At 42.1% G+C, this 22,170-nt stretch overlaps 2 protein-coding genes across 59 annotated transcripts in view; both read left to right on the top strand.

Moving 5' to 3' along the window:
* Positions 1-16,298, top strand: part of LOC126981323 (rap guanine nucleotide exchange factor 1-like) — a 123,095-nt gene extending 106,797 nt beyond the window's left edge. For 8 of the 15 annotated variants that reach the window (XM_050832314.1, XM_050832315.1, XM_050832316.1 and 5 more), the window contains 11 exons: positions 64-166; positions 1,278-1,373; positions 2,578-2,691; positions 3,072-3,206; positions 3,961-4,183; positions 4,389-4,536; positions 6,064-6,213; positions 6,650-6,918; positions 9,651-10,470; positions 11,660-11,794; positions 12,517-16,298. In XM_050832314.1, the coding sequence (XP_050688271.1) occupies positions 64-166; positions 1,278-1,373; positions 2,578-2,691; positions 3,072-3,206; positions 3,961-4,183; positions 4,389-4,536; positions 6,064-6,213; positions 6,650-6,918; positions 9,651-10,470; positions 11,660-11,794; positions 12,517-12,643 (2,320 nt within the window). In that variant the 3' untranslated portion in view covers positions 12,644-16,298. The remainder of the gene's footprint in view (positions 1-63; positions 167-1,277; positions 1,374-2,577; positions 2,692-3,071; positions 3,207-3,960; positions 4,184-4,388; positions 4,537-6,063; positions 6,214-6,649; positions 6,919-9,650; positions 10,471-11,659; positions 11,795-12,516) is intronic. The other 7 variants (XM_050832308.1, XM_050832307.1, XM_050832313.1 and 4 more) reach the window with 5 other exon arrangements.
* A 4,141-nt stretch (positions 16,299-20,439) lies between these two features.
* Positions 20,440-22,170, top strand: part of LOC126981319 (uncharacterized) — a 2,057-nt gene continuing 326 nt past the window's right edge. For 7 of the 44 annotated variants that reach the window (XM_050832290.1, XM_050832281.1, XM_050832270.1 and 4 more), the window contains exons 1-2: positions 21,386-21,972; positions 22,015-22,170. The exon at positions 22,015-22,170 is cut by the window's right edge. In XM_050832290.1, the coding sequence (XP_050688247.1) occupies positions 21,386-21,972; positions 22,015-22,170 (743 nt within the window). Of the gene's footprint in view, positions 21,973-22,014 lie in introns of all 44 variants that reach the window. The other 37 variants (XM_050832288.1, XM_050832280.1, XM_050832279.1 and 34 more) reach the window with 33 other exon arrangements.

Here is a 22,170-nt window from a genome sequence, read left to right as displayed (position 1 = left end):
TGATGAAGGGAACTCTGAAGGCAATATAAATCACCATCTTATTGAATTTTTTTGTGTTATAAGTGATGAAGGCAACTCTGAAGGCAACAGTCTTTCCTGCCCCCACAGTCAGCTCAGCAAGAGGACCTGTGAGAGTTCGTCTGTCACGGTGCTTCACTCGTCCAAGGTGAGCCAGGAACCCTCCCTCTGGGTCCTCCTCATGCATGGTGTTATTCCTTCTCATGATGCATGGGACAATGACCATTGAAAGCAAGAAGTAATTTGTTGTTTTGGTATTGGTAATAATCTTTACTTGTTTATTTGTTATATGATGTCAGTAAACTCATGACACTTTGTAAAATGACGTGTTGAGTTGAATTTAAAATACTAGATTATTCCTTTAGGCAAAGGAGTTTTCTACATTTAAAAAAAGACATTGAAGGGAAATGACTCTTCTCAGCTATTCTGAGAGGGATGAGAGCAAGATACACAGATGCTTAACTAAGATGCATAAAGTAATGGTTAGAGTTTTGTTGAACCTGAGGATGATTATGGAATAAGTAAAATGTCTGCCACATTGTGCCAAATTACATATTTTACTGAGGTTGAAGTCAGACATAAGATTTCCCCTGTGAGTGAAAACACTAGACTTTTGGAGTAGTCACAAGTAACCCTTGCTTGTGAAAATCTTGCATCATTCTCTTTCATCATCAGGCACTATTTTGTTACTGTCACTGGTAGTAAAATATCTTTTTCTTGTATTTTCACAAAGGTAATTCAAGGTTTTCAGTTAACACATGTTACTGTCCAGTGGTGTCAATACAGTGAATGGTTATCTTGTTAACTCCATGTTAACAGCTGAACACCATTGCAATAGATCATTCTCCATAACAGAGATTGCTGTGCTTCATTTTTCACTAAAATCAAACTCACTGAACAGCAGCAATTGCTGATTATTGTAAAATGTTGCATAACTGAAGGTTTAGTTTCTAAATATTCTTCTTGAATGTTGTTTCAGAATACTCTTTTGAAGTAAATCAGAAGTAGCTATACTTGAGGTTTCATGTGTCATTTATCACTTGCTTCATATTGTTATATTAGTGTTTGTAGAACTATTGTTTTGCTTTAAAGTATTGATTATAATAATTTTTATGAACATTCAGTTTTAACTTTATTTTAATTTTTCTGAGCTAGAACAAATAGTTATGTTCCTTTTCACTGTAATTCAGTTGATTTGGAGTCCAGTTTCCACCCTCCAATGCACATTTTCTTTTACATTTGCATGACAACCTCCTCAGATCACATGTACCCAACATACGTTCCGTTCCACCACCACCACCACCACCCGCTCCTCCACCTCCTCCTCCACCTCCTCCTCCTCCAGTGCCAGTGAGGTGGGTACCCCAGCCTGGCCAGTGTGTGTGTGTGTGTGTGTGTGTGTGTGTGTGTGTGCGTGCGTGCATGCATGGTGCATATGAGTGAGTGTTCTCACCAAGGCGTCAAACTTGCTTACTTTGATGCATTCATCACGGTGCATCTGCTCAAGAAATGTTGTTGAGCTTTTCCCATTGTCATGCCTCGTGGGGTTTGCTTGACAGCTGATAACATTTTACATGTGGCTGTTCCCAGTTTGCTGGACACCACATGCTAAGCAGAGTTGAAGGATCACAAACTAACAGAGATAAAATGTTTGCAACCAGAGAAGGGAAGAACGTCTCGTACTAAAAATATATTTACACATCGCTCATCAATGCTAACATTCCCTGCTGCTCCTTCCCATGGTGAGCCTCACAGCCACTTGCTCCGCCAGGTGTCATGAGGAATAAGTGGAACTTAAAAAATGTAATTTGTTGTTTGCACTTTAGTATGCCACAAATTTATTTGGTGATGCCATAACAGTGTGTAGTGCTTGTATAGATTGCTTTTAAGTTTTGAATGTGAGTATTTTCAGTATGCATATCTTTTTAACTTTTACTAACATTTTTTTAGACTTTAATAAGGTGAGTTTTTAACCTGCACATTATAGACATGAGACGGTGAAAGTTTATGGAAACTTAGACTTCTGGTGTTTGTGTCAGGAGGAACCCTTGGTGATGAACTGAGAGAAACACGGTCAGAAGGACCAACGACTTGTGTGACCTAAGAAGTGTTGATGAGGAAGAGTCCAAGGAGTCGATGCACTCCACTCAGATAAAGTAATTTTGCAAGACTGTCAACAAGTATGGCATGGGTTTATGTGAACCAAAACCCTGAGTATATACGTGCTCGACCCAGACAGACAAAACAGCAACATTAGGGACTTGTCATCATGAGAGAAGAGTGAGAAGGCTGACTCTTGCCTATAAGACTTGTTAAAAGTAAATTCTTACTGTGACTGAGCATGGAAGCCTACATTGTAGTATCAATAAACGACTAGCTGACTAACTTCACTTTGTGGCAGTTGTGTGCTTACTTGGCTTCTAAGACTGCAATGATGATGACAAAACTATGTAATAATCTGTAAATAGCTTGAAGCACATCCTGCATTTCTCCTCTGGCCTAACCAGCCAATAAGCAACAGTTGTTCATCTGTTTAACACTGGCATGGTTCTTTATCAGCTGGGCTTGCTGTGGTCACAAACATCGTACTATATTCTTGGCTGTCTTTTTTGGAGTGGTCGGCTGCTGCCCTGTGGCGTCCCATCACTGCCCGTCCTCATTACTAGAACGCAGGTGTTATGCTCTTGCTAATCAAGTGTTACATGTCCTGTTGATAATTTGTCTCATTTTATTGAATTAAAACTAGTTTTGTCATACTGATGCTAAGTGCCAAATGCCATTACTGAGTGACCAGTTTATTAAATATTAGCTCTATTATGTTGATCATTACCAAGCTTTCTTACCTTATTGTTCTGTGGCCTCAGCTCTTTAACAAGTATGCAACAAGTTAAATTGTGCTCTTGAAAACTGGTTATGGCTCATGGTTTCTCATGAATCTGTACAATATGAGCTTTTGATGAACCTTTTAGAACCAGTGATTGCTTACAACCTTATATAATTTTTTTCTGAGGTAAGTGAGCTGTACAAAACCTAAGGTTGCCTTTCCTCTGCAGGGAGACAAATATGATGGCAGTGACAGATCAGCCTCGTCTCTACGAGTGCAGGACAGACAGAGGTTCCCGCCCAGCCGGGCCTTCTCCACCTACGACAACCTGGACCAAGGGAGCTTCGGGGACAGCCACGTGCAGGTGCTGTGACGCTTCATTGTCAGGACTGTTACGTCTGCTGTGTGTGTGCGGACCATTAGTGTTTGTCTACTAGTCCCTACACAGCATCAGTATCAAGAAAAGACTTTGTCTGGAAAATGAAGCTTAAGTATGAAGAGTGTCAAAATAAAGATTGGTCAACCTGTATAACTTTGGCAATGGTTGGTCTTCATATCATGGTTCAAATTTTCCAGAGCAATTCTTTTCCTGATCTGAGTTCTAGTCTGTCTTTCTGCCCCTTTTACTGTAATTTTACTGTGCTGCCTTTCCTGTTTCCAAGTGCCGTGTGTATGAGGTCTGTTGTAAGTGCAGTTTTACCTTTTCACAATAGGGCTGTAATATCCCACTTGGTAGGATGCTCTAATAAAAAAGTCATTTGTATAATATATGTGAATTCCTGCTGAAATGATGATGAAACAGACACATTCACTTAATTGTGTGTATCATAAGATATTGTTATGTAATTTCATTCATTGTTATTCAGTAGCCCTTACCTTAGATAGTTTTAGTGGGAAACCTAAGAAAGTAACTTGAGGATCAGCCTTGGCGTCGGGCAGTGTGGGTGACTGGTGTTTTTACTAAGTGACACTTCCTGCACTTGCTGTGGGGGTGGTGGTCCACTTTACCCCATTGGGCCACCACTATAGTCCACCTTCCCCTACCTAAAAAGAAGGAAAGTTAATTTCTTAAGGAAATGTGGGTCATGAGAAGTAATAGTGATGGTTGATCTTTTTAGGATGAGGGACCAAGCCCCAAGGTGCCACCCAAGACACGAAAAATTTGCAGCAGCAGCAGCAGCAGCATAAGTAGTGGCTATGAGACTCGGGGAATGAGTGTGGTGAGCAGCAGCAGCCAAAGCTCCTGTAGCCAGGAGAACAGCACCATGGTACATATGCGTCGAGTTTTCACCGTAGCAGGCGATGATAATCCGCCTCCACTGCCGGAGAAGAAGAAGCACGGTAATGTTCCCAGATGCTTGATGGCTTATGTACAGTAGAACCTCATGGTTGCTTAAGATGACATCTAGAAGGGTTCAGTAGCTAAGTTTTGAACAAAGTAAAAATGTACTAAATGATTGTTTGTGCCTCATTATCAACATACAAAGAGCTGTAAATAAATATCATATAGTTAATTGTATTTTAATTAATGTTCCATATTTTTCAGTCCATGACTACATGCGGCTGTTTGGGCAGGTGGCTGAACCCAACCCTAATGAGCTGCTGCGCCACTCTGTGCACCAGATCCACCTGGACAGGGAGGCGCACTACACCGACAATGACCATGAGCAGGAGTTATTCAGGTTAATTCACGTGTAGGTGACCCATATGACCAGTCCCTTGCTGCTGTGTGTGTGCATGTGTGTGTGTGTGTGTGTGTGTGTGTGTGTGTGTGTGTGTGTGTGTGTGTGTATTTACCTAGTTGTAGTTTTACAGGGCCTGGGCTTACGCTTGTGTGGTCCCGTCTCCATATCTGTATCAGTCCAGTTTTTCCTTAAAGTTGTGCACACACTTTGCCGATACTACATCCTCATTTAGTCTGTTCCAAACCTCAATGTTTCTTTGCCGGAAGCTATATTTCTTTGTCTCTCAAGCATCTTCCTTTTCTCAATTTTTTACTGTGTCCTCGTGTGTTGCTGATGTTTCTTCCTTCTCGTAGTAGTAACTCCTCATTGTCTACTTCTTCCATTTTATTCCATAATTTATAAATTTGTATTAGGTCTCCCCTTTCTCTTCTTTGTTCCAATGTTGGCAGGACCATTTTCTTTAATCTTTCTTCATATGACAATCCCTCCAGTTCTGGAACTATTTTCATTGCCAACCTTTGTATTCTTTCTAGTACTTTTATGTGTTTCTTCTTATGGGGAGACCACACAGTTTCCACATATTCCAGTTTTGGTCTAATCATAGTGGTTATTATCTTTTTCATCATATCCTTATCCATGTAGTGGAATGCTATTCCTATATTTCTTACCATTCTATACGTATCACCGAATATCCTATTTACATGACTCAGACTATTGATTATCTTGTATTATCATGTATTATTCAGTGTTGTTCACTGTTCTCAGCCTTCAATACTTCGGGACAGCACGATTACCACCTAGCACGGCTCACACCTTAATTTCCACGTCTAGGGTTTAGTTCCCGCGCAGCCTGATGATAGTATGAAGACACGTCAGGAGTTCAGCTGTGTCCGTCCGCCATCTTGGCCATGTGTGTGTGTGCGTGTGTGCTTGAGTGTATTACGTCTCCTTCAATGTGTGCCCAGTCATGGTGGATCACGCTGAGCATCTCAAGTATTCACTCTGTGGTTTGGCTGGGCAGTATTTTGGAGAAGTGGTTGTGACTGTGTTGGGAAGTTGAGCCAAAAAAACAAAAGCCAAGAAAAAAAAGCAGAAAAAAACACTTACGTTACCTGCTTCTAGGCTCCTGCCTCCTCATCTTGCTCAGTTTTTGTTGTATTAACAGACAGGAGTCTTATTCCTTTCCCAGAAAACTTGATCAAAGTAGTGATAGTGAGCTGTCCATGAACCTTGAGGTGAAGGTCCATTTTGTTCACAATTTCAACAGTTTAATTACCTGAGAGATAAGATCTGTGATGAGTAATGAGACAGTCTGAAATGTAGCCACCAGGAAAAGGGTTCAGTGTCCCTCTCTTATGCATCTTCTTGATTTGGAAACACTTGAGCTGTCAACATCTTTGAATGTTGTATGAATTGAATGTTGTACGAATCTACAGTGCATCGATATTGTTACCAGTTGGTATTTACATCATAAAGAAATGAATAATTGGGGTTGCTATTTCTGTGCATCGTGGTATACAGGGTTTGATATTACAGTACGGATGACAAGCTGGCCATGCGCCCTGCGCTGCCCCCAAAGAAACGGACCCACAAGATTTTGACGCGGCAGTCCTCGCCGCCCTCGTCTCAACACTCAACAGAACTAGCTACAAACATCAGTGTCACGCAAGATAATTCTCTAGTGTTGTAAGTATCATTGTTGGGGTGCCAGCGTTGGGGTTTTAGTATCAATGGTTGGACCTTTCATGCCAACTTTTTATTGATCTAATCATTCTAGTTTTGTTTGTAGAAAATAAAAATGACTTACAAAGCATAGCTAAGAGGTAGTTCAGGCAGCTGCTGTCTCTGCTGGATCACTTTCAGAAAGGAATAATGAAAATCTTCCTTTGCCTGTTTCACTTCTTGTACCAGTCTTGACAACCACAAGCAAGTTTTCGTGAGCATAGAATAAAAGTTGCTGTCCCTTCCTCCCCCTCTGTTAAGAATGTTGGATGGTAATTTTTTTCTCCATTTGACATTCACTTTCTTCCAGTCAATAACAGCAATATAAATGAAAGATGCCTTCCCTTCCTGCCCCTCCATCAAGAATGTGAGAGTAAATATTTTATTTATTTTCATCCAGAGCTGAGAACAACACCTACCGCAAATCAACAGAGGAGAAGGAGGAGCCTGAGGAAGTGATAATCAAGGACCAGTCTGTCGAGGTGGAGCGACACAACGACATGGACAAGAAGAAGGAGGTGGAGGAGGAGGAGGATGAGGAGGGTTTGCTGGACCTGCTTGATGTGAGAGAGTATTTGATACTAAAGAAGGAGGGAGAGGAAGGTCCAGAAATCCGAGGCGGCCCTGTTGACGCCCTCATCGTACACGCATCCAAAGCTAATAAGAACGGTATGGTGTCCTTTCCCTCGAGTGTGTTGACTATCTGTCTGTCGGAGTGGTGAGCCAAGTCCTGCTCTCCCTCCCTAGCACTTGGCAAATACATGAGACAGTGTTGCTTGCCATTACAGAATTCAGATAAGACATCAGTGTTGCATGAGTATGAAGAGATGAGTGTGAGCAGTAATGATAGGCTGTGAGGCTTGAAGAATAGTCAAGAATAAGAAGTTAAAGTTATCGCACTAGGTGACACTTTATTTACACTTCTCTTCCATCCTGATAATCTTGACTTTTATCCTGTTGTTGCATTCACTAGTCCCATTCTGAAGCATTTTCTTGTGATGCTTGCACTGTTGCATTTCTAAGTGATCCTCTCATTCCCAGAGTTTACACCAGGGCAGCGTCAACTTGTGAATAGGAATGTAAATTTAATTATGATATACTGTAGGACTGTTTCCTTTTAACCCAGTAGCAGTGAGGATCATGTTTCTTAATGGTCCCTCTAAGTGAGAAAAATGAGAAAGAATCATCACTCACACAAACCATTTCATAATATACATCAAAGCATTTGTGATCAGTTTATGCATCATCTATTTTTTGGGGTTTATATCATGGCACAAATTTGGTCCGTTGCTGCTACACGGTAAAGCCACAAATTTGGCCCGTCGCTGGTACCGGGTTAAGAAGTTTACAGAAAAGGAGAAGAGCACTCTGTACATAATTACACCAGCAAGTAGTAATAAGGGAAGCTAAATATTGGGGGAATTCATTAGTAATTTGAAGTACCAAAAGTAATTTACACAACTCTTTGGGGGAAATTAAAGATTAAAGTAACAAGGTAGAATTTTGTGCTTTGGTTGTGTCTAGGAAAGATGTATGAAATAAGTTCTCAGTTTTGGAGTAACAAAGAAACCCTTTTGCACCAGTTTTCCGTAATTCTTTTGATGTTTGCAAGTGGTCTGATTGACTTCCATGCATTTTGAGCTCCTGCACCCACGGCCTTCACTGCCTCTTGGGTTGTTGTGTTTTGCAGGGTGATGCATACAAGACTTGCTTCTTGCCAGCTCTTGTTTTTTTTTTTACATATTTTTGTCACAGACCCAACCTTCCTCATCTCTATGGCACCTCTTCAATTAAATCCAAATTAAACTTTAATGATGATAGTCAAATAGAAGTATTTTATCTATTTGGTAAATTTAAGATAGACTGTGAGATACCTTACTACATTTTTTTGGTGTTTTCTTTCATGATCAACAGAGGATGAGGAAAAGGATGGTAAGGTTCGAGTTAATTTTTACGACGAATAGCACACTTGAATGGTCTGTCCCTTAGTTAGTGTGTTTGTTTTTTGTAGTAAACCTTGACTGAATCAAATTTTAAAGGCGTCAGTGCATTGTGAATGGAGGGAGGAAAGTTGTGCTGGCAGTGGGTCAGCCTTTTATGCCAGACATGCAGAGTGAACATCACAGAGCATTCAGTTACACATGAATCACGAGGTTGAAGTAACTTTGAACTGACTTAACACTGCCACATGAAACTAATACAGTACATTACAGACTAAAACCTTGCATTGAGCTGACAAAGTATGGAGAGTATTGTTCCAACATGACACCATTAAGACAGCCTTTTGCTCCTTTCAACTTGGCTACACTGAGAGTACTTAAACTGCTGCCTCATTGTTGAATTAATTTCCCTTTACAGAGGAAAGAGATAGACTTCTGTACTTGAAGTTACACAAGAACATAAGGAGTCTGCAAGAGGCTGGTTGGCCTGTACAAGGCGTCTAGAAATATTAACTCTGGCACATCTTGCCGTGCCAGTTACATCATGAGTGCAGTGCTTTTTCAGTAATGCAAGGAAGTAACTGTAAATATTGTGTACAATTTGCCCCACCATCCACATTACACACAAGACTGTACACCCAACAGCAGAAATTCCACTACACCTGAAGCTGAAAATGGGAATGCCATCATCTACTTAATATTACTCCCCAAAGGTTACAGAGTTTGGCTCAGGAGAGGAACAGAGCCAAGTGAAGCTAGACCGGCATGTGGCCAAGTAAACTGTTGGAATGAATGGAGATTATTTTGGAAAGCTGCTCACTTCATTTGGGAGTCCTCTGAATAGCATTTATTTTCCTTCAGTCAAGAAGCTTACATGACTCAGTGCTGCTAGTGGGTTTAGGAGTGGCAAGTTCAACTTTCTCAGGCCCTCCTCCAGCCTTGTTCCCATATCCTCCTCCTCCTCCTCCTCCTCCAATCCTTATCCTGATGTGCACAGCAGTGTGTTAGCAGGTCCCTCTGGGAGCAGACACTCCACTCAATGGTCAACAAACCATCTTATCAACTCACACTTTCCACACCATGTTACTCAGCAGGGAGAGGAATTTCTGCAGGGATTGCACAGTCTTTCCTAACAGAATTATGGTCTTCAAGATATCACACAAGTAGCAGTACCATCTTTTATGAGAAAGACTTTTAAAACTGTGAAAACTTGCCTAAATCATTTCTTACATCATTATGTTACTTAATTTGTAAGGTCCATTATGTAAATTTAATGCATATTTTCAGCTTGAAGTTATGTTAATTCTTGATCTATGTCTTTAGTTTTGGCAGCGAGTGTGTGTGGAAAATGGTTTTGCTTCATTATTTGAAATGGTTCATTTATTTCAGTTGTCTGTATGTGATAAAGCTGAAATACAATATATGAAAATTGTGCACTCTTCCCTTACTGTTATGTTTCAGATCTCCCATACCAAGAGGCGTTCCTGACAACCTACCGAACCTTCATCTCTCCCGATGAGCTTGTTGACAAGTTACTGAAACGCTACAACAAGTTCATCAGCAACCCAGACATAGAGAAGCAGAAGGCAGCCCGCAATGCCTTTGCCCTTCTGGTGCGTGTCGTGGATGACCTCACCGTCACTGACCTGTCCACTGAAATGCTAAAAACGGTGACAGACTTTGAGTACGGTCTGCTGTGTCGTGGGGAGCTGCTCCAGGCTCGGTTCCTCAGGATGAAGATTGTAGAAAAGTTTGATGCTAAGAAGAAGCATAATGCATCAAAAGAAAATTACAGTCCAGCTTCTTTAAGTGTCTCAACAAGAAATGTTTCTCTCCTTGACTTTAAAGCCCAAGAGATTGCCGAGCAGATGACACTCTTAGATGCAGAGCTCTTCCTCATGATGGAGATCCCTGAGGTGCTGCTCTGGTCTCGAGAACAGAATGAGGAAAAAGCTCCCAACCTGACCAGGTTCACTGAGCACTTCAACAAGATGTCCTTCTGGGCACGTACTCGCATCCTTGAGCAAGAGGAAGAGAAAATCCGAGAGAAGTACGTCTTAAGGTTCACTAAAATCATGAAATACCTCCGCAAATTTAACAACTTCAATTCGTACTTAGCCCTCCTGTCCGCCCTCGACTCTGCCCCAGTTCGGCGGCTGGAGTGGCAGAAGAACATCACAGATGGCCTCAAGGAGTACTGTTTACTCATAGACTCGTCCTGCTCCTTCCGGGCATACAGACAAGCACTTTCAGACTCCTCCCCGCCCTGCATACCCTACATGTAAGTGCTGAATCCTGTTGACAGTTCACATTCACCACTCACTGATATGCCACTTTCACTTATTCTGCTTGGTGGATTCCTAAATTCCTATTCATCCAATAGTAATTACTGTTATTATATGCTTTGTCATTCTTATACACAAGTTACATTACTGTTCTCAGACGACATAAACTCAACAATTGTGGCCTGATCTGAGTAATGCTTTTGAGCCTTGTATGCTATTACTTCCTGGGAAGGGTGTAGATACAAGCATTGGTATTAATTCATTTTGAACTGGAGCTCGTTACCTTCTGATGGAGTCGTGACACCACTTGGCCCCATTGTGTAAGAAAGGAAGGTCAAAACTTTTGATTAGCCTCTAAACCTGCCGTCTGCTAGTTGAGAGAGATGAGGCTTCTCCCACTTGTCTCAATTTCTTGGAGAAATCAAATGGAAGGTCTCTTGGTTGTATGCCAAGTATACCCACTCCTCTTGAAAGAATAACATTATTTTGTGATAAAACTGCTTTATTTTGAAAAAAGAGAATTAATTATATATGAAAACATGCATCTGTCTTAGAGAATAAGCACCAATAATACACATACTTATCATAGATTATCATTTATAGTGTGAAGAATGTGGAAGAAGCCAAAGGGTACTTGTAGTGTTAGAAAAAAAGAATAACATTATTTTGTGATAAAACTGCTTTATTTTGAAAAAAGGGAATTAATCATATATGAAAACGTGCATCTGTCTTAGAGAATAGACACCCATAATACACATACTTATCATAGATTATCATTTATAGTTATAAAAAGATCGGTAAACAACAAAAAATCGTACGTCTGGCAGCACCGCCCAGTGAGCCAAGTTTAAAGGCCCAGTGGGACATTTAAAAATGGAGATTTTGACTTTTATTTTTTTTTTAGTTCTGGGATCATTTTGAGTCACACGGAACAATATATGAAAAACTGATTTTTGGTGACCAGGATGAGTATATGGGATGTAAAAGTATGCTTACCTCTTAGGGGTTAATGAACTTGTGTACATTTTACATTCAAACACCATATGTGCTTCCAGTTTCTGTCCTTGGTGCAGTGTGTGAGGGAAGTCTGAATGCCTCTCATGTCTGCCTCAAGTCTATTGTAGGTTAATTGTTAGTTTCTTAAACTGTAGGCTACCATCTGAATCAAATTGTTTTGTCTTGCAGTGGGCTGATCCTTCAAGACCTGACATTCGTTAATATTGGAAACAATGATTTGCTTCCTGACAGTAATGTCAACTTCTCAAAGCGATGGCAACAGTTCAACATACTGCAGGAGAATATGAAGAGATTCAAAAATTGGTGAGTATTGGATATTTGACAGATTAGTTTAACAAAATCAAGTCTTAGGTAATTTTACCTCCACATCTAGAATAATAAATTTTCATTGACACAGTGGGAAAATTGTTTAGCTTCATCAAAGAAAGATTGCCCCTCAGCCTCTAGAGAGAACCAGTTGTTGACATGTGCCTCTGCCATGCCTGAAAGATGACTGTGTTGTTAGAGACATAAGAGACAACTCTGCACAATGCCAGTGCCTCAGGCATTGAGAAGAATTTCATTCAAATGATCGTACTTTTAAGAGCAATGAGCAGGACTGTAGGATTATTAGGTGATATTTTATATAATATATATATATATATATATATATATATATATATATATATATATATATATATATATATATATATATATATATATATATATATATATATATATATATATATATATATATATATATGAGAGAGAGAGAGAGAGAGAGAGACACACACACGTCCCTCAAATAGTATGGTTTCCAATAGTTCGGTTTCAGTTTTATACGGATTGTCACGGAAGATCTTTTAGGATTTTTAAATTTCCTGCTCATTGAGAAATTTAAAAATCTTCTTAGAAAATCCACATAAAACCAAAACCGAACTATTGGAAACTGTACTATTTGAGGGCAAATTAAAATAGAAAAGTAGGCAATGTCAATCATAAATAATCCTATTTGTCTTAAACACTATCCTAATAATCCTTTGCAGCTCGTACAACTACAAAAAGAACGAGAAGATCATCTCCTTCCTAAATAACTTTGACAACTACCGTAACGAGGAGGCGCTCTGGAGCATCTCTGAGAGCATCAAGCCACGGGGGGGCAAGAAGAAGTGAATGCCAGACTCAGCAACTCCTTGGGGGGATTGGAAGGCTCTGGAGAGGAGATATTGGTCATCTGATGTCATCACAAACAAGACAAGGCAATATATACTGTGAAGGGAATAACCTGTTGTACAGGTAAATGTTAAGGACTATGTTTGGCTACAGTGAAAATAACGTTACTCTGTCAACAGCAGATGTCGCGTTAAGGGTAAAGATGAAGGTAATTAAAAATAACATTGGCACGGACACAGTTTTGCCCAGGCGGTGCCAGCTGCACATCTCACAGCCTCACCTCCAGGGCTTGAAGGCTGCAACAGTCTCTGCCAGTATATGAAATACTGAAGATTGCTTTGTGATGCAAAGACAATTGACAATGTTATCTCTGTGACGTATCCTAAAGCTTGTTTCTCAACATTCTGGTACTGTTTAGTACACAGCCAATCATTAATACAATGTTAAACTAATATTAATCAGTTTCAGACAACCATGCATCAGGTGAATTATTTATTACACATTGGTTGCTCTGCCATTTAAATTAAATTTCATCAGGAATATTTAAAAAGTTAGGGCATTGGTAGCCTAGCTTCAAGTCACAAATTCTGTATATAAGCTGTGCCTAACATGGCCCGGCATACACAGAAGTGCAGTCATAACCAGTTAGGACCAGCAACGATGTTACCTCACACAGTGGAAATCCTTTTAATCAGACAGACAGCACACGACCTGATATGTCGAGGCAAGTCCTGTAAATGAGGCAGCCAACAGCCGCAGCCACTTCTCTTGGTTTCTGAACTCTAGCTGGAAGGAAACTGTTCCCTGAGAAGTGCAGATTACTGTCAAATACAGTGACCACACTAACCTTCCCTGCCAGCCTTTGAGGGAGGCTGTGAGGTGGGAGAAGCCTTGCCTCTGGTCTAGCGTTGCTTGGCCGTGGCCGGATGTGGTCACTGCCACACTGCGAAGGTTTTGTGGAGTCTGGATGAAAGAGTTTCCATTATATTGTGCTTGTCATTTGTGTTATGCTGGTAATTAACAAGTCATTAAAACTGTACTGACACACATTAAGTGTAACTTGACTCATGGTGCAAAGACTCTTCTTAACAAAGATGTGTTTTGTTGTGTTGCCATTGCATTGCAGCAACATAACACAACACAACACTTATGTGAATATATTTGTGTAGGCAACTCTAGAGTTGACTCCACTTCATCTCTTTGTGAGGGATGAGAAAATATTTGTATGCCAAAAGAATTACTAATTGTGTGTACATATACATGTGTATCCCAGTCCAGTGTGCAGTGTCCTGTGAATGAGAGTAAAGCATCAGAATGGTGCTCTCTACGAAGGCCATAATGGCTAGTCTTGTGTATTGAATTAATTATGATTAAGTATGCAAGTGGAACACAAGAAGTGTGTGTGTGTGTATACAGCAGCCAAGTATTTATGAGCTGCCACAAAAAATCAAACCTTACAGTATGTTAGGAAATAATTTGTAAATAGTTGTATAGAAAAAACAATTATATTGCATTGTTTCTACAATCACTATTTTAGTTACAAAATGTCACTTTCTTTAAAAAGTTAACCAGCAGCAAATACTTTCATAGTGAGTCACTTGATGTAGCAGAGATTTCCCATACTCCAGATGTAAACCTTAGCAAGCCAAAGAGGCAGTCAGATGGCTGCATATATATGAATCCAAAGATATATTACTGCTTGTGAGTGGATGAAGGAATCATCCATCTGTAAATGCTGCTGAACTAGGGCAAGCTGCACCAGTAGCATTTACATTATTTTTGGAGTCATACGAGAAGCCTGGTCTTTGGCTTCACTCGTGAGAGCAGCCGTGGTTATGTGGACAAACAGTCAATCATTCAGCGTGTTCTCTACTGAATGACGTGTACGTCATGAATCACACCAACTAATTGCCGTTTATGCTTATAATTCAGTCTGCATTTCAGGTTATGGTTGACAGGTCACATCACAAGCCAGTTATAGTGTCATATTCCTCATCATCATACAAGCATCATCTCATTTCTTTTCATCACCATTACATTGTCAACATCAGCACCAAAGAGTGCTTGCAAGGTCACAAGGTGTCTGTCTTTATAAAGGTCCCCACTCCACCATCCACCTGCTGTTGTCAGGCAAGTCCTAAGGGTGGCAAATATGCCAGTATTACCTTATCGTGCTGTAGCTAAATAATCTGGCGGGTGTTCAGTGCATCATTTGAGATTCTTGACATGAAGGAAACTAGTCATCAAAAGTTTATTGTCTAATTTGTAATTATGTCATTACTACAGTCTTGCTTGGAAGAGGAGGAATGTAAGTGCAGGAAGTTGCCTTGCCACAGCCAGGTTCCTCTACTAGGCAATGCATTCACTACTCGCATCTTCATATCACTCCACAAAAAAATAGACGCATCAATATTTTTGTCTTACTTTATCAAAATTCCTACACAGATTTTGTTTCTTTCGTCGTCTCTTTTGCTGCTTTATGAGGTCACCGTGGACCGCTGCTGTGTGTGAGCTTAACCCTGGGTGATGCAGGGCTCAACTACCATGAGCTTGTGAAACCAGTTATGAAATATTGTGACATAAAACAAGAATATATATAAATATATATATACATATAAAACTGTCTTCACTACTCAGATGATTTCTTCAAGCTTATATTTTTATCTGCTTTGTCAGGGATAGTCAAGAAAATATGAACCAAAATTTGAAGTACTAACACATGGACTAAAATGCTTCATATGCTGTTCCATTGCCTGGATTGTAGGTCCAAGTAGCCCAAGACTCACCACCAGCACAGTGGTAATGTAGCAATATGCCTGGTTAGACGTGGACAGGCTATGCAGGAGTGTAATACTGTGTAGCAAACAGTACAATGAAACACCTTTCCGAGCCCCATTTGTTTACACAGGTGTGGCACAGCAGTATTTCTAAGCTAGTGAAGTGTTTGTAATGGACTAACTGTGTAATATGCCTGGTAACACAAATGTTTAGTTACAGTTTGTAAATTCTTTTCACAAAACTGTATGTACAGTGGGGAACTACACCAGACATCGAATGCTGGGTACAGTTACCACACAACGCAACATATTATTTTTATATTATTATTATTGTTGTCAATCGTTTTGTGCACCTCATTTTGTATGTATCATGTATATAAAGATTACTACTATTTTTTGTGCTGCATGATATGTACGACCCTTGCAATGGTTCTGTAGGGTTAAGGCGGTGTCACAAGAAGGCCACTCACCTGCCCCGTGTGTTGGTGTGGCCACAGACAGGGCCGCAGCACGGGCCGGGGGTGGCCTGTTAAGGTGGTGTCACAAGAAGGCCACTCACCCGTTGTGTGTTGCTGTGCTCACAGCGGGGAGTGGCTGGGGTGCAATGGAGGTGTGTGCACCTCAACGTGGACGTTTCTGGGGTGCAACAGCCGGTGTAGACAATTCTCCTCTGAGGGTTACGAAGGAGGAATTAGAGGCTGTCCAAACACAGCCCCTGTTCTAGTCATTCTAGTAAGTCATTGCACATTAAGATATTATTTAACTTTGGACTGTTTTTTTTTCAAATTAGTGATTATTTAATCTTGCATAATGAGTTGCTATAAGTTAATGGTTTGTATTGTCAAACAGTTTTATACATTAAAGGAAATTTATATGCCTATGATTTCTTTCCATTTCCTAAGATCTAAATCATTAAATACTATGGGAAATTGTAAAGCAGTGCAGGGTCTTGCTAATTTGAAACGTCATTGGCCAACAGAACACTGGGGTTCCTGAGGAGGAATTTACATAACTGCACACCTGACAATAAACACATGGCTTATGACACACTTGTGAGACCAACACTGGAATACTGCTCCACGGTGTGGGATCCTCACACACACAGAAACATTGATAGGTTAGAACAAATCAACACCAAGGTGGCTAGGTTCATTACAAACAATTACACTCGAACGCCTGGAATCACAACACGGATCAAACAACAGATAAACATGAAACCTCTTCACATACGGAGACAAGCACACAGACTTACACTTATGTACAAGATCACAAACACTCACATTAACATTGACCCACAAACATACCTACACAACGCAAACAGTCAACGTACTCGTAACACACACATCCATAAATACCAAACATATCACACTGATGCATACAAGCACTCGTACTTTCCACGCACCATACGTGACTGGAACAGCCTCCCTCATCAGATTTTAGACCGGTACAATAGACTCATTCAGAAAATAAATACATACTCACTTGTCACCACAACACACCAACACTAACAATTACACTTGATTCACTTCCCTCCCCTGCACACTCGGCTCCTCCGTCCCCCCAGCAGCCAACACAAATATGCGTGTTATGCACCTGTGCGGCTGCCCTGTGCATTATTCGACCAGATCCAGATCCAGATTGGCAAGTGCAGAACAAAGCCTATGGAACCCTCTGATCTTGAAGAGGGAAGGGTCCTGTATTTTTGGACAGCTGGGGTGGTGCAGATGTGGTGCTTGCTTGCAGAACCAGGCTCAGAGCTTACCCTTCGAAGGGCTCTGCGTGTGGGCTTCTGCAATGTCCTGAGTCTTTCAGAGGACCCCCGACTGCCTTACCTATCAAATGACGTAGAAAGCTGAAGATGGATATGGTGGAACTCTGAGATGAGGAAACCTGACAGTGGGGAGACTGGTCCAGCATGAACAATGGTTCCCATCTTAGGGGGGGTATCAATAGCCATCTTCAGCCAACTGCAGCATTTGAGGTTGAGGTTACTCAGGTTGAAGGGTGTATATTGTGAGTGAGGCTGAAGCACGGCTTGGGCTTCATGTCCCTTGTTACACTGTCCACTCGTATTGAGATATGTGAGACTGGAAAGAATGAGCTGTTCTATGCCAAACTCAACTCCATATTAGACCAATGCCCCCCTTTGGGACACTCACTGTCCTGGGCAACTTCAACACTTCTACTGGTACTGACAATGCTGGCTATGAGTTATTTGTTGATCCCCATGGCTCTGGTACCAGGAACACAAACTCTCTACTTTTCAATTTAGCAGGATTTCATTCCAGGAAGTTGAGAATTGTAGGTTTTGGGTGCCAGAGACCAGAGCTGCACCACTGGACTTGGTTGGTATAGCAATGCTGGAGTGGTAGCTAAGGAGAGTGGCCACATCCTTGTAAGCACTCAGAGGAGGATCCTCTAGAGCTGCAGGATTTTCTGGAGTGCAAGTTCTTTGCAACTGATTATAGACTTTTTGTTGCAACACAAAAGCTTCATGTCAAGTCAAAAAGAATCTTGAGATGCAATAATACTGTGTTCCATCTCAGAAGGCTAAAAGACCATGTGCTCATAAGTATGTAGTGACAGTCTCAAATTGATTCTGTATGCTTAGCACCCCTGAGGGCCCTGTAGAACTGTGGGATACTTTGAAGTGTGAAACTCTTCAAGCTGTCAAGGAGTGCATTAAAGAGCAAATGAGATAAAGGAGTGATTTTGCCTCAGGGTAGATGCTGGAGAATATCAAGAAGTTGTGCTGCCAGGTTTGTTAGGAAATGGGCTGTCACATAGGACTAGATTTTTCCTAAGGAGAGACAAGAAGCATGTCAGCAGGGATGGCCCGAGCGGGGTGGGGTGGGGGGGGTCACCCCCCCCCAATGTTTGGTCGGAGTTGGTCAAAAAGTCCTAGTGAGTTGGTCAAATTTTTTTTTTTTTTTTTTTTTTTTTTTTTTTAGGCAGGAATGGCCACAGGCGGGGAGGGATCAGGGAGCATGGATGGCCCGACTGCGTTATTCGGAACTGTATACTGGCTCAGTATCATCACTCTTGAACCAGCCTCCTGCAGGGGTTAGCGCTGGCTATGTTTGGGTGATCCTCCAAATCCTTCCATGCACATTATGTGCTCCAGGTGGAGTAGATGGTGACATGTGGATAGCTTTAAGACACTCGGCAGTGAATAAGGGTTTGCCTGTAGACTGTAGTAGGGCTGGAACTCGGCACCCCGAGAACGTAACCACAACACGCTCACCACTCACCACCTGCTTTTATTTGACCATCTGAGGTCACCTCAGATGGTCAAATAAAAGTTTAAGGGTTTTTTTCTTTTTATTTAAGAGAGTGATGGTCCAGGAGGGAAGCCCTGGGAACAGTGGGAAGGGATCAGATCAGGGTCCATTCGGAGAGCAGGGATGGTCCAGCCGGAGCCTCAACTCCGGAGCTCTTATTAATAGGTGGTCAAATATTTTTAGAGAAGGTAAAAAAAAATTTAAAACTTTTTTTAGGTAAGCATGGGCCTCTATGGCCCAAGCAGGGAGGCGATATATATATATATATATATATATATATATATATATATATATATATATATATATATATATATATATATATATATATATATATATATATATATATATATATATATATATATATATATATATATATATATATATATATATATATATATATATGCTGATGTAAGAAAGAAATAAAAAAAACATGAAAAATGACGCCTAGTGAATACAAAGTAATTAATTATTTCAACGTGACTAGTCCCATCCACTTTTTTTTTTCCTAGTTTTGAGTCAAACTGGGATGGTGCGGGGAACAGGTAGCCTGAGCGGCTGCCGGCTGAGGTACGGCAGGGTACAGGCCTATCTTGTACCTGGGTACCCCAGTCCCCGCACTAATGTTTGCTCTGACTCTGAGCCTCTTGAGTTGGTCAAAAAATACTCATTGAGTTGGTCTGAGCCGCTGAGCGAGGGAGAGAGCGAGGCCGAGACGGGTCACAATAGGGGAGGGATACTCCCCCAATGTTTACTCTGTCCGCATAGGCAGGTTCGAACCTCGATGGCCTGGCCCGATCCCAGCCTCCCGGGACCAAGCCGCCCCCCGCCGGTCATTCAGTGAACCCTGGGAGAGCAGCCGCCCCCATGACCAAAATTATTATACTCTTAAATGCAAATGAAAAGCATCTGAGACTCATAAATGTCCCTACTTAGGCCTTAAAAATGCCCCTAAAAAAGGTGAGTTTTAAAACCACCCCCCGCTGAATGGCTCGCTTCGCTCGCCAGTTTGGAGTTGGTCATAAAATGACTGAGTTGGTCATAGTTTACCTTACCCCCCCCCCAACTGCATTCCCTTCGGGCCATCCCTGCATGTCAGTAGTCTTGTTGTGTAGTGCCTGACCCTTCTGATGGGAGAGTGGGGTACGTACGCAGCATATATATAAGTATCCACACAGTCGATTACCTCAGCAGCATTATCCAAGTTTCGAATTACAATCACACGACCCACTCCCGTCCACACCACGCCGCCACACTCCACACTTACCAGTCCACGGGGAAGGGAGGGGGAAGAGAGGAAAAGATGAGGGCAGAGGGGGATGGGGAGAGGTCGACAGGGAAGGAGGAAAGGGGAAGAAGGGTAAAGGGGGGAAGGAGAGGGTAAGCACAGGGCAGGGGAGAGGTCGACAGGAAATGAGGGTGAGGGGAGGGAGGATATGACGAGGGAAGAGAGGGCAGGGGGGAGGGTGTGGTGAGGGTAGACGGGGTAAGGAGAAGGCAAGGAGAGGGCAGGGGAGAGGTCGAAAGGGAAGGAGGGAGGTGGGAGGGAGGATATGACGAGGGTAGAGAGGGCAGGGGGAGGGTGTGGTGAGGGTAGAGCGGGTACACAGAGGACAAGAGGAGGACAAAGAAGAATGTAAAGTTGAGGTCACAAGATTCCACTAACCCTTGACGCCAATAGTTCAACAATGAGGAAATTTGTGTGAAATCAAGGACAAGTTTTATCTAAATAGATTTACTGGAAAAGCACAACCATACCTTTGGCTTACAGGTTCAGCGGCGGCCGCTCTCAAGGATGGACGGAGGAAGAGTGACGAGAGAGCGGCCACCCGAGTCGGTACGAAACAACGACCCTCTTGTTCGAGCCTTGTCTCGAACACAAAACACCAAAAAACTGTTATAAACATGAACTCGATGGCGCAAATACCGCACAGATTTACCACAACTGGTGAACAACACTGAAAACCTGACGAATACACCAATACAGTGTTTACAGGCAGCATAAGTCACAAGCTTTCCGTGTTGGTAACGAAGGTGTCTGGTTCCCTGGTTGGCTGCTTTGTGCTACCTAACAGCTGTGCACATTGCGGGACTTCCTAATGCTCCCACTAACACATTTATTACTGTGCAGCGGTGACACTCTTCTGCTGCTCACCGGACATGAGCACCTATAAGACACGACGCTCGAGTAATATTCCCTTTAATCAGCCTTGGCGAGCAGCCGCGTTCCTCTGGGTTCTGCGTTCCACAGCCCAGCGAGGCAACGACCTAACTGGCAGACCAAACAAACGGACTGAGTCGTAAGATTACAAACTAGTTTGTGACCTACGGCCTGCTTAGTCTATCTCTATATAAGTATTTGTCATTTTCTCAGACTAACACCAAACCTTTCATCCTGACTGCCTACAACCACTGTGTTGGATGAGATAAATTACAATCTGATTCAATTAACGACTAGTTTAGGACCAATACACACCAAAAAAAAAAAAATGTTCACAGTGGCAAAAGTCCTGTGAATGACTAGAGACACGGTGCGTGTGGTATACCCTGAGTGATGGCTAGGGACGAGAGTGTGGCGGCGACGCGGTGCACCCCTCGCCGCGGCGGTGATGGCGACGTGAGGCGTTGTGCTGCCTTGTGTGTGAGTCTGTGAGGGTGAGGAGCTGCTGGGTGAGTCAGTGCCTTCCATGGTGAGTCCTTGTGCTAGTCTCAGTGCACGTGAAAAATGTAGTGCGTCAGTATCTTACTGCGTGAGTCAGTGCCTTGTTGGGTGCCGGTGTGGCGTCGAGTCTCGTGCCCTTGAGTTGGTCGTTCGCCTGTTGACATACACACAACGGTGGATGAATTTCGGCACGGCACCGTGTCTTTTGTCGACTGCTTGTCATACAAGGGGTGCAGGTTCTCGTTTGTCACATTTACCGGCATACAAGGGAAGCAGGTTATCTCATTTGTCACATTTACCGGCATACAAGAGGTGCAGGTTATCTCATTTGTCACATTTACCGGCATACAAGGGGTGCAGGTTATCTCATTTGTCACATTTACCGGCATACAAGGGGTGCAGGTTATCTCATTTGTCACATTTACCGGCATACAAGGGGTGCAGGTTATCTCATTTATCACATTTACCGGCATACAATGGGTGCAGGTTATCTCATTTGTCACATTTACCGGCATACAAGGGGTGCAGGTTATCTCATTTATCACATTTACCGGCATACAAGAGGTGCAGGTTATCTCATTTGTCACATTTACCGGCATACAAGAGGTGCAGGTTACCTCATTTGTCACATTTACCGGCATACAAGGGGTGCAGGTTATCTCATTTGTCACATTTACCGGCATACAAGGGGTGCAGGTTATCTCATTTGTCACATTTACCGGCATACAAGGGGTGCAGGTTATCTCATTTGTCACATTTACCGGCATACAAGGGGTGCAGGTTATCTCATTTATCACATTTACCGGCATA

Source organism: Eriocheir sinensis, chromosome 47 (assembly GCF_024679095.1).
Source record: "Eriocheir sinensis breed Jianghai 21 chromosome 47, ASM2467909v1, whole genome shotgun sequence".
NCBI classification, from domain to species: Eukaryota; Metazoa; Arthropoda; class Malacostraca; order Decapoda; family Varunidae; genus Eriocheir; species Eriocheir sinensis.
The sequence above is the reverse complement of the archived record's forward strand: the minus strand, read 5'-3'. Positions and strand labels throughout refer to the sequence as shown.